Source organism: Silurus meridionalis, chromosome 10, assembly GCF_014805685.1.
Source record: "Silurus meridionalis isolate SWU-2019-XX chromosome 10, ASM1480568v1, whole genome shotgun sequence".
In the NCBI taxonomy this organism is placed as follows: Eukaryota; Metazoa; Chordata; class Actinopteri; order Siluriformes; family Siluridae; genus Silurus; species Silurus meridionalis.
Genome location: NC_060893.1, coordinates 25712519 through 25725134, shown reverse-complemented (window position 1 = coordinate 25725134; position 12616 = coordinate 25712519). Strand labels below are relative to the sequence as shown.

The 12616-nt window shown below is 36.9% G+C and overlaps 1 protein-coding gene across 5 annotated transcripts in view; it reads right to left on the bottom strand.

Annotated features, from left to right (window-relative positions):
* Nucleotides 1–12616, bottom strand: part of LOC124392796 — a 47367-nt gene that overhangs the window by 1344 nt on the left and 33407 nt on the right. Inside the window, exons 1-5 of one of the 5 annotated variants that reach the window (XM_046860011.1) lie at nucleotides 6327–6410; nucleotides 5220–5302; nucleotides 4779–5126; nucleotides 3963–4007; nucleotides 1520–3328 (exon numbers count right to left, since the gene is read on the bottom strand). The exons of 2 other annotated variants lie outside the window; for them this stretch is intronic. In XM_046860011.1, the coding sequence (XP_046715967.1) occupies nucleotides 3270–3328; nucleotides 3963–4007; nucleotides 4779–5126; nucleotides 5220–5277 (510 nt within the window). In that variant the 5' untranslated portion in view covers nucleotides 5278–5302; nucleotides 6327–6410 and the 3' untranslated portion in view covers nucleotides 1520–3269. 2 more of the 5 variants (XM_046860010.1, XM_046860008.1) reach the window with 2 other exon arrangements.

Here is a 12616-nt window from a genome sequence, read left to right as displayed (position 1 = left end):
AGGACAATACTTTATTATACATACTTTAATATTCTTTAAAAAATAATGTATTAAAAGTAAAAAGTTATACTACCAACAAATTCTGAAACAGACTAAATGACTGATTATGAGCTTTGAAGCTGAGGGTTGTGGAATACCAGCAGGAAGCAGATCCATGTGCAAGAAATGTAATAATATAAAACAAAAAGAAATAAAGACTGAAAAAAACACTAAAAGACATGAAACATAAAACTGTTCATGATTATGAGCTGATAAATAACACCAGTGGAAGACAACAATGATGGAGAGATGAATGAAAGACAAACAGTGCAGTGAAACGTGATGTTTTATCCAATGAGACTCACTAATAATGTAACTCAGTGTTTCCCTTCCACTCGAACCCTTTACTGTGTTACTGTTTTAAACACACTCTGTATTACATTACAGTCTCCACTGAAATGATCATCACTCTGACTATACAGCTCATATTTCAGCCATATTTAATATAGAATCATACAATCATTACACACAGCAGCTGAAGAGGAATGAAGTCAAAAAGTTCATAAACTACACAAAAGCTTCAGTGTAAATTTGTTAGTTTGTGTCTGAGTGTGTGAAGTAGAGCCGCAACAAGTAATCAATAAAATGGATAATAATAAAAAAAAATTTGTCATGAATAAAAGCTGTATTGGATTAGCTGGGCTGCGTAAGTTAGGGGTTTAGTGTGACAGTAAGAGAACACAGACACTTGTGGAATATCGGAGAGTTCAGGTTCAACCAGCAGCAGGAAAAAGTGGCGCGTTCCAAGTCATACGCAACAAAGAAAACTGTAGCTGGAAGTTCTGCAAAGCAGTTTGTGTAGGATGGAAATATCAGTGATGCACAAGCACATGAAAAGAAAACACACTGGTGTCGTGGATGAAGTTGAAACATCAGCACGGTGAGTAAAAACTGTGTAACCCTCATCATGTGAAAATGGTATTTTAATTTTGTTTGTAAAAATTAGTCTGTTAATTTCAGGACACTCGCACTGGATCTGTTCTGTCGTCACTTGTGAGCATCAGGTCACTCATGCCATCGTGATGGATTAAAACAGTTATTAATCTGTTTTCAAACGTGATTTACTGCAGCTTTATTATGTTAAAATGCTTGTTTTCAATGTTTGTATAATTAATGTATGCATATATTTTTAATATTTTACAAAATTTAAATAATTATATATTTTAGATGCTTATATAACAAAAACAAAATGTGTATTTTTTCATTGTCTAAACAATGTTGAATTGTTTTATGGTTGCCATCCTGCCATCTCAAATTCTATTTCTAATTCGTCACATACACATAAATACAGAGTACGACATGCAGTGAAATGTTTTTTACGACTGTCCAACATTTAAACATGAAAAATAAATCATTATTAAAAACAATATAAATGGTGATTTACACAAATTGCTTTATTGCATTTTTTTTATTTCAGAAATAAGCAACCCAACATGAGTGAATTTAATATAGAATCATACAATCATTACACACAGCAGCTGAAGAGGAATGAGGTCGAAAAGTTCATAAACTACACAAAAGCTTCAGTGTAAATTTGTTAGTTTGTGTCTGAGTGTGTGAAGTAGAGCCGCAACAAGTAATCAATAAAATGGATAATAATAAAAAAATTTGTCATGAATAAAAGCTGTATTGGATTAGCTGGGCTGCGTAAGTTAGGGGTTTAGTGTGACAGTAAGAGAACACAGACACTTGTGGAATATTGGAGAGTTCAGGTTCAACCAGCAGCAGGAAAAAGTGGCGCGTTCCAAGTCATACGCAACAAAGAAAACTGTAGCTGGAAGTTCTGCAAAGCAGTTTGTGTAGGATGGAAATATCAGTGATGCACAAGCACATGAAAAGAAAACACACTGGTGTCGTGGATGAAGTTGAAACATCAGCACGGTGAGTAAAAACTGTGTAACCCTCATCATGTGAAAATGGTATTTTAATTTTGTTTGTAAAAATTAGTCTGTTAATTTCAGGACACTCGCACTGGATCTGTTCTGTCGTCACTTGTGAGCATCAGGTCACTCATGCCAACAGTTATTAATCTGTTTTCAAACGTGATTTACTGCAGCTTTATTATGTTAAAATGCTTGTTTTCAATGTTTGTATAATTAATGTATGCATATATTTTTAATATTTTACAAAATTTAAATAATTATATATTTTAGATGCTTATATAACAAAAACAAAATGTGTATTTTTTCATTGTCTAAACAATGTTGAATTGTTTTATGGTTGCCATCCTGCCATCTCAAATTCTATTTCTAATTCGTCACATACACATAAATACAGAGTACGACATGCAGTGAAATGTTTTTTACGACTGTCCAACATTTAAACATGAAAAATAAATCATTATTAAAAACAATATAAATGGTGATTTACACAAATTGCTTTATTGCATTTTTTTATTTCAGAAATAAGCAACCCAACATGAGTGAATTTGTTAGAGGAGAAATCCCTCATAACCTCCCCAACAAGCAGCTACTATAAACTTTAAAATGTCTGAATTAAAGATATTTAAACTCAAAATTAGGCTTTTATATTTTTATTTATATTAAACACGTTTATGAATAATACCCTGAATTAGGGGTTATATATAGTTATAATCAGCAAAACATGAAATACCCCCCATCCAATTAATCAGAAAAATAATTGTCTGAATAATCGATTACCAAAATAATCATTACTTGCAGCTCCAGTGTGTGTAGACAGAGAGGCACTAAATGGTAGGTCTTCCATGTTCTGTTGGTTCTATCTAACAATCCCATGGGGAGTAGAGATTTTGAAGATTTTGGGTATTTTTTGATTAATTGCCATCGGCTGATTGTGCTGCAAATGATGCTGATTGTTATGCAGGCGCATCTGATGCACCAAACCATGTGTGTATGTTTTGAGCTTACGTGAGAGAACAGAAATCTCTTGTACCAGCAGGTGGCAGTAGTCTGTATTCGGTATCCAAACAGGAAAACTGGAAGAGCTAAAACTGTGAATATATAAATCATGCAGCTTTTCCACCTGCTGCAATCATTACTAACAGATTCGTGTAGATTTTCCAACCAATTTGCCAAGTTGCAAAGACAAGAGCAAGAATAAAACAAGTGAGCTAATTATCACTAAGCTCATTATCCAATCACTCGCCGATGAGCTCCGCTGCTGATTCCACATGAAGAACCGACTTAAAAACAGCAGACGCTGTCCGACCAGAGCCGACAGTGTGGGAAAGAGCTAAAGACGACCGAGACTTAAACCCCCAGTCCAGACATTCCCCAAAAGCCGACTGTCAGCTTGAAGTTCCTGAGGGCTTTAAGTGGAGAGAGAACGAGAGAACAACATTTGGAGAGAGAATGAGAGTACGTTTTTGGAACTGTAAGCCTTTACGATTTCTGTTGTTCAATAAATGTTTAATTTAAGCAATGATCTGAATCACGTCTTATTAAATCAGCATCGGCCCAAGAAAACCCACATCAGTCGACCTCTAATAAAGATCTTTAGAATGATCTGTGTGGTGCAGAAAAAAAATGTACACTTTCCCATTTATTCCTGATTTCCAGCTTTATTTTCTGGTGTGTGTTTGTGTGTGTGTCTGTTCGTCTGTCTGTCTGTCTGTCTACTGGTAAAAACTGGTGTCTGTTATCAGTTTGCTGGTGTGGTTTGTGTCAATTCGCTCCTACAGGAAGTACCACTGCAATTCAGTGTAAATCAGAACCACATACAGGTGTGATGGTCAAGTGTCCACATACTTTTGGTCATTTCGTGTATAATCAAATAAGGTAGAAAAATTTGTGCTCAATTAAAATGATAAATAAACAAAAAGTGAAGTGTACAGAATTCCAGTAAAAAGTCCAGTTCACTGAAGATCCTGAAATGATCTGAATATAACCATATAGTATAAGAAATGAAATGTGCAGATAATAAAATACACAATTGTATCTCACCTGTGGGACTCGACACTTCATCTGATTTCTCCTCAGGAGGTTTTTCTGTAAGAGGAAAATAATATTGAATCATCCTGGTCCAATCAGAGCTCTTTGTGTTTCCTCTCTCACTGCTACTAAAGTGATTTACTGTGTAAGTGTAGATCAGGATCACGTGTAGATCAGGATCACGTGTAGATCAGGAACACGTGTAGATCAGGATCACGTGTAGATCAGGAACACGTGTAGATCAGGATCACGTGTAGATCAGGAACACGTGTAGATCAGGATCAGTACTAATCAGTAAGAATCATCTCTGCAATCTTTCACATTACTGATACTATAACTAGTGTGATTACTGTATAATAGAGAAGATCATATTTTCATAAGCAGTGAAAAGCAGTGAAATTGTATTTTAAAGGTAATAAAGTGTAGAAATCAGCAAGAAGATCATTAGTGCTACACTGTTCCTGCTGTCTGGGGTAAAGACTTTCTGATTTCCAGCTCTACTGCAAACTCGTGTCATGAAAATGATTTCCATTTAAAGATGGCAGAGGGAATCTCCAAGTGTGTGATGAAACACTAATATAAAGATGCTCAGGTGTTCTGTGTTCTCCTGGATCATCTAACACACACATGAAGAGCTTTAAAATGAGCTGTTCAGTGCACAATTTCTCCTCTAGTACTGAAAACACTGACATTATGCTCACATTGGACACATGAGCTGCTTTTGTTCTACAGGACGTTTAGTGTCTTTCCACAGATTTCAGATCTGCAGCTTTGGTTTCTGCTGTGTGTAATGTTCAGTGTGTGTTCTACTGATAATAACTCACTTACCCCTGACTGAGAGAGAAACACGGCTGATCTCCTTAAATTCTGTAGTGACAGATCTCTTGATGCGTCTCACCATCTGGATGCTCATGTAGACATTTGTATCAGTAAGTTGTAGATTGCGCAACACCAAAGAACAGTTCCCCTTACGAAGCTCTTCCACAGGAACATCCACACGATCCTCATATCCATCACCCTGAGAGAAACTCTCACCCTTTCTCTTAAACACAATCTCAGATTCAGTGCGCCACCTGATATGTGTTTCAATGTCTACACTCTTCAGTTCACACGGCAGAACAGCTGTAGATCCCAAATCACCAGATACACTGATCACTGATTCTCCAGAGTGGAGACCTGAGATAGAAAATTAAATCTACATTAATCTGTACAGTGTATTTATTATAAGAACTTTATTTGATCTGTTTTCTGAAAGAAAGTGTTACTGACCCACACAGACGCTGATCCACAACATGCAGATGGAGGAGAAGGAGCTTCTGGTGTCCATTGTGTCCTCAGTGTGTGTAGATTTTCTACAACAAAATAAAATACACATTTATCATCAATACACATTACAGTAAATCATATTTCTAGTAGAAAAATGTAGATTTGTGGTATTTAGCAGACGTCCGTGTCCAGAGAGACGTACAAAAGTGCTTTAAGTCTCTAATAATGAATAAATCTACACTGATACACAAGATTACAACTTAATATAAATCAGACTACAAAATACAGAGGATTTTATATCTCACTGTTACACACTTCATCTGAACCAGAACAACAGAGAGACAGCAGGTGGCGCTCCTACACCACGTTTCTTACAGAACACAAACACCAGCAGAAGATCCTCAAAGCAGTCATATCAGAAATTTAGTTTTCTCTAAGACAGAGATGTGTGTGTGTGTGTGTGTGTGTGTGTGTGTGTGTGTGTGTGTGTGTGTGTGTGTGTGTGTGTGTGTGTGTGTGTGTGTGCGTGTGTGTGTGTGTGTGTGTGTGTGCGTGTGTGTGTGTGTGTGTGTTTGTGTGTGTGTGTGTGTAGTTTATTGTTTTAAAAGAATGAAAGTAAAATCGGAGCTACAGTAATATGAATATTAAGATGAACCCTGGGTTTTATGAGGCACAGAGAGTTTATATTGTACTCATTTATTACATGATCAAATATAATAAAGATCATTATTAAAATAACTGCTATAAAAGAAATACAGACCCTTACTGCTGTACTCAGTACTGTAATGTGATTACTGCATTTATTCTTTATTCTGTCTGATTTTCCCCCAAATCCCACCATTAGTAAACACTGAGCTCTAAACTTTAACTATTACTCATTAAATGAACACTACAGAACATTAGAAGTGTAATTCATGTCTCTAATCACCTGCAGTGACATTACAGTATTTCAGCTCAAACTGTCCCTGAAGATAAAACTGTTTATGATAAACGAGGATTTTTCATTGAAAACAAAGTTAAACTTTTGTACAAATACTTATTGTTTAAAAAAACTATATAAACTCACATTACAAATAGAATACGAAAGTGAGAATAAACATTTTCTCTTACCGACAATGGAGCACCTTTCTCCTGCTGTTCCCTCTGCCATTCTCTCTCTCTCTCTCTCTCTCTCTCTCTCTCTCTCTCTCTCTCTCTCTCTCTCTCTCTCTCCCACCCTCCTTTTCCTTCCTCCCACTTCCTGCTGCACACTACATAGTGAATAACAGGACGAGGTGTGTGAGTGTGTCAGTATGTGGTTTGTGTAACTGACAGTATGTGGGTATGTCCCACAGCACATCAGACTGAAGTCTTTGCTTTTTTCCACTTGTTCCCTTATAAAGAAATGATGTCACTGCACTGGTGATCAGCTGCTGTTCAGTTTTCCAGCCATATTGTCATTTTAACCATTAACACTTTTACAATCCACAGTGAAACTCCAGCACACAGAGTTACAATAAACAACACAAAACTAACTACTGTAACACTAAACAGAACTACACACAAGACCACATAAAGTCCATGTGAAAATATGTAGAAACAATGCAACATGGTAGAAGTCAGAATGGTAGAAGTCAGCTAGAATTTCAGACAAGACTTACACCTTACATCACCACAAGTAGATGAAACACGTCTGTGGTGTCAGTCTTGTGTGAAATTCTAGTGTCATCTGAAAAGATGTACAAACATCTCATCTGAGGAGATTTCTTCTGGACAAACCAGTCAGTGCTTCTCATAGAATGTGCAGTGTTTCAGTGTTTCATTGTAGGAGAAAACATCTCAGATAAATTAAATTCACTCTCACATTTATGTCAACAACATGTTTTTCAATGACAGAATCTTTGGGGACAGTTTCCCACTGTCTCGTTCAAATGTGTAGAACTTTAAGTGAAATACATGGTCAAGAAAATGTATTTTAATCACAATGTTACTGTAACAACCATGTGGAAGAAATCAGCTTTCTGCTGTACTGACATAAGCAAACCAAGTGTGTTGTGTGTAAGTGTTGTGTCTAACAGGAGAAACTCATTGTAATTGTATTTTTATTGAACTTCCTGAACAGACCATGAAACACTTCCAGCTTGTACAGGATCCAGTCTATACACAGACTTTCACTAAGTCACACAACTGACCTAAAAACACTGCTGCTTTTCATCTCAAATCTATTAATAACCAGCACCATAACAAAACATTGTGGATTTCAGCGACTCTGCTGCTGATCTCTGTAATAAACTTCTTCTTAGTTCCTCAAACATAATCACTTTCAAAACTTCAAACTCACCTGATCTCAGATTCTTTCTGTTACCTTTTTAGTGGCCTTTACCTTTTTGTTATAGGATCTTTTCACTGAATTATTGTATGCTAATTTTAATCTTTTGCATTTCTTTTAACACATTTTTACATTTTTAAACCTTTTCTACACTCACTGGCCACTTCATTAGGTACACCTATTCAACTCGTCTGTGTCTTGAGTATTTCTGAAACTGCTGATCTACTGGGATTTTTACACACAACAATCTCTAGGGTTCCTCTCTCCCGTTTACATCTCTTATCAGATCTCTCTCTTTCTCATGGAGATTCCATGGGTGGGATGTAAATGAGATAAGGGACAGGAAAAAAGATAAATACTCTCAGAAAGTAACGGCTTAAAGAAACTGAGTATAATCTTCCTGCAAGAGACACATAGTGACGAGCAGTGTTGGGCAGAAACGCGTTACTGTAACGAAGTTACTTTTGACAGTAACTAATACTGTAACGCATTACTTTTTAAATAAAGTGACTCCGTTACCATATGGTCCGTTACCCGTTACTTTTTTAAATGAATGAATTTGGGCTGAAGTGTAGACTACAGTCTAACCTGTTTACAGCAGAGACGCACTGTAGGATTGCTGGATGAACCACTGTAAACACTCCGTTTATTCAGGTCTGTGCGGCAGTAATGGCGAGTCGAGGCGAGAGCAAGACGAGTTTCTCAAAGTGGAAATATGCTCATTATTTCACTTTAGTTGAGTATAAAGACAAAAACTTTTAAGTCAAATGTAAGTTGTGTCTTTCTGGTTCAAAGCTCGTATCTACTGCAATAAACAGCAACTCCAATCTGTTGAAGCTCCTCCAGAAACTCCACGCCTCAACGAAGCTAGAAGCTAGAAGCTAACCCGGTGTTCTGTTCTACATTGTTGATATTTTTCATACTTAAATTGTGAAAGGAACATGTTTAAGAGCTCAACACAACAGCAGAAGCCACTTTAGTTTTTGATTGTGAATATATTATTCAGCTTGTTTTGTTATTTATTTCAGAAATGCTTGTGATATATTCAGTTTGTGCTGCTCTGACTTTAATAAAATAGTGTTTAAAAATGATTGTGTTTAAGTCAGTTTTGTGTTTGTAGACCATAACGCATAAAAAGGCATTAATGGGAACATTAAAGAAGCTTCTTTAAAAAAGTTACTAAAAAGTTACTTTTAACAGTAACGCGTTACTTTTTGGTGTAAATAATCAACAAAGTAATTGAGTTACTTTTTAAATGAAGTAACGAGTTACTATTTTTTAGTAACGAGCACAACACTGGCGACGAGGGCCATTAGGTGGATTGGGGCTTGTGGTGGAAAGGAAAATAAATTAAACTTGCTTTCATCACTGAAAAGTGAACGTTGGACCAGTTCTCCTCTGTCCACACAACATGCTCCTCAGCAAAGCTTAGTCTAGCCTTTTGATTCTTTCTGCTAATGAGAAGTTTGGTCACTGCAGAGTGGGCTTTCAGTCCAAATGCTCTTAAACGTCGAGACACTGTATGACGAGACAGATCCTTACCCTGTTCAGCACTGAACTGGTGAGCAATTGCAGCTGCGGTGTGGAAACGATTGCCCATTGAGATCCTCCGCAGTATCCTGTCCTCTCTTGTATTTGTCTTCCGTGGACGACCAGCCTTCTTAGTGGACTTGAATGAGTTTGTGATGTTGTAAAGATTCAATATTCTTGAAATCACAAATTTGGAAAGACCAGCTTGTCTTGCTATGGCTGATAGGGACATCCCTTTGGCCTTCATCTGGACAACCTGCTGCCGGAGGCTTTCAGTCACTTTAGAACGGCCCACCATCTTGCAGAGTCAGTGAAACTGGAAGTTAGGCTGCTGTTTAAATAGGGGTTGACAGATAATCAAGGAATTTAGCACCAGGTACCAGATTAACACCAATAACTGGGAGGTATTTGAAAGTGTTCTGTTAATTTGATCAGTGTGTTTTCTGCAAAATAATGTTATTTTTTTTAAACATAATAATGTTTATTTTGTGGAAAAGCTGTTCTGGTAGCATGGTATAGACAGGACAAAAACCCCTTCAACTGTTGAGCAGTGAAGATGACATTATTTCAGTATTGTTTAATTGTTTATAAACTGTTGTCTAATTTTGATCTCAGTGTGTATATATATATATATATATATATATATATATATATATATATATATATATATATATATATATATATATATATATATATATATACAGTGGTCCCCCGGTTATCGAATTTAATTCGTCCCTTAAAACCGTTCGAAATCCGATATGTTCGAAAACTGGACTTAATTATCCCATTCAAAATTATGGAAAACCAATTAATCCGTTCCCGAGCTCCACCAATACCCAATAATTAACAATTTTTAGCCGTATTAATAGTCAGGAATCTTCCTGCCACGCCCCCTACGGTGGCTGTCATGGTGCTTCAGGAAATGCCCTGTTCCTTCCCTCATGCCACATTGAGCTCATCGCAATCGGGCTTCCTCCGTAAAGCACCGTGGATATTATTTATGGACTGCCTTTTGCCGGATTATCCCGATCTCTGCGGGTATTTAGTGTTGGTTCGGTAAAAGTATAAATTAACAACTTTACAACAGTAAGAAACAAAATGATTACTGTACTTACCGCTAAATATCACTAATATTGTTCACAAACAGAAGTTGCGATAGATGCTTACTCAGCGATGGTTGAAGCGGAAGCAGTTTCTTCCCCTCGCACTGGGTTGGGCAGCGTGGGTGGCGTTCGATAACTGGAACTTTGTTCGTTTACTGAGCCGAAATTTCGTTCGGAAAACCGTTCGCTAACCGGAATGTTCGATAGCCGAGCCGTTCGATAACCGGGGGACCACTGTATATATATATATATACACACATACAAACCCGATTCCAAAAAAGTTGGGACACTGTACAAATTGTGGGAAAAAAAAGGAATGCAATAAAATCTCACAAATCTCATAAACTTATATTTTATTCACAATAGAATATAAATAACATATCATATGTTGAAAGTGAAACATTTTGAAATTTCATGCCAAATATTGACTCATTTTGGATTTCATGAGAACTACACATTCCAAAAAAGTTGGGACAGGTAGCAATAAGAGGCCGGAAAAGTTAAATGTACATATAAGGAGCAGCTGGAGGACCAATTTGCAACTTATTATGTCAATTGGCAACATGATTGGGTATAAAAAGAGCCTCTCAGAGTGGCAGTGTCTCTCAGAAGTCAAGATGGACAGAGGATCACCAATTCCCCCAATGCTGCGGTGAAAAATAGTGGAGCAAAATCAGAAAGGAGTTTCTCAGAGAAAAATTGCAAAGAGTTTGAAGTTATCATCATCTACAGTGCATAATATCATCCAAAGATTCAGAGAATCTGGAACAATCTCTGTTCATAAGGGTCAAGGCCGGAAAACCAGACTGGATGCCCGTGATCTTCGGGCCCTTAGACGCACTGCATCACCTACAGGAATGCTACTGTAATGGAAATCACAACATGGGCTCAGGAATACTTCCAGAAAACATTGTCGGTAAACACAATCCACCGCGCCATTCGCCGTTGCTGGCTAAAACTCTATAGGTCAAAAAAGAAGTCATATGCCCCAGAAGCGCAGGCATTTTCTCTGGGCCAAGGCTAAAACTGGGACGCCATGTCATCCGGACTAAAGAGGATAAGGACAACCCAAGTTGTTCTCAGTGCTCAGTTCAGAAGCCTGCATCTCTGATGGTATGGGGTTGCATGAGTGTGTGTGGTATGGGCAGCTTACACATCTGGAAAGGCACCATCAATGCTGAAAGGTATATCCAAGTTCTAGAACAACACATGCTCCCATCCAGACGTCGTCTCTTTCAGGGAAGATCTTGCATTTTCCAACATGACAATGCCAGACCACATACTGCATCAATTACAACATCATGGCTGTGTAGAAGAAGGATCCGGGTACTGAAATGGCAGCCTGCAGTCCAGATCTTTCACCCATAGAAAACATTTGGTGCATCATAAAGAGGAAGATGCAACAAAAAAGACCTGAGACAGTTGAGCAACTAGAAGCCTGTTTTAGACAAGAATGGGACAACATTCCTATTCCTAAACTTGAGCAACTTGTCTAGGGTTAGGGTTCCCCAGATGTTTGCAGACTGTTCTAAAAAGAAGAGGGGACGCCACACAGTGGTAAACATGGCCTTGTCCCAACTTTTTGATATGAGTTGATGCCATGAAATTTAAAATTAACTTATTTCTCCCTTAAAATGATACATTTCCTCAGTTTAAACATTTGATATGTCATCTTTGTTGTATTCTGAATGAAATATTGAAATTTGAAACTTCCACATATATAAAAGAAAGTGGCAGAGTTAGTGATTTTATCCTCAGGCCTGGGTTGGGTTTAATTAGTGCCCCAATAAGGTGAAAGGATGGAGGATGGATTCTGTTTTTTCACTTCATGGTGTGTCCTCGTTGGTGTTAGTTATGATTATATTCTGTTCATGGCGTAATGGTGTGAATGAATTAAGGCTAATATATATATATATATATATATATATATATATATATATATATTTATCAGTTTAATTGTAGTGGCAGTTTAAATCTGCATATGACAATTTTTTTTTTTTTAAGTTTTAACTTAATTAAATAAAGTTTATTTACCGTTCTGGGATTATAACCTACTTTGGGTTTAACTGCAATCAGAAACAACAAGCAAAAAATGCATGATGGCGGCCCTGCCATTGTAAATTGTGAAAATAGAACGTAACATAACATAAAATGAGCAAACCTACAAAGAAAAATGTTTTATGAGTGTTTAAATGTGGAACATGATTGAAAATTCACCTGAGGTTTTGAGTGATTTTGCCTTTACTTTTCTCCAAAACTCCAAAATGAGATAAAATTTAAGAGAGTAATAGACAGGGACACTGTAAATAAAAATAATTTGAAAGATTGAGCAAACCTATAAAGAAAAATGTTTTATGAGTGTTTGAATGTGGAACATGGTTAAAAATGCAGTGATGCTTGGAGTGATTTTGCCTTTACTTTTCTCCAAAATTCCACAGTAAAATGAGTGTTTGAATATG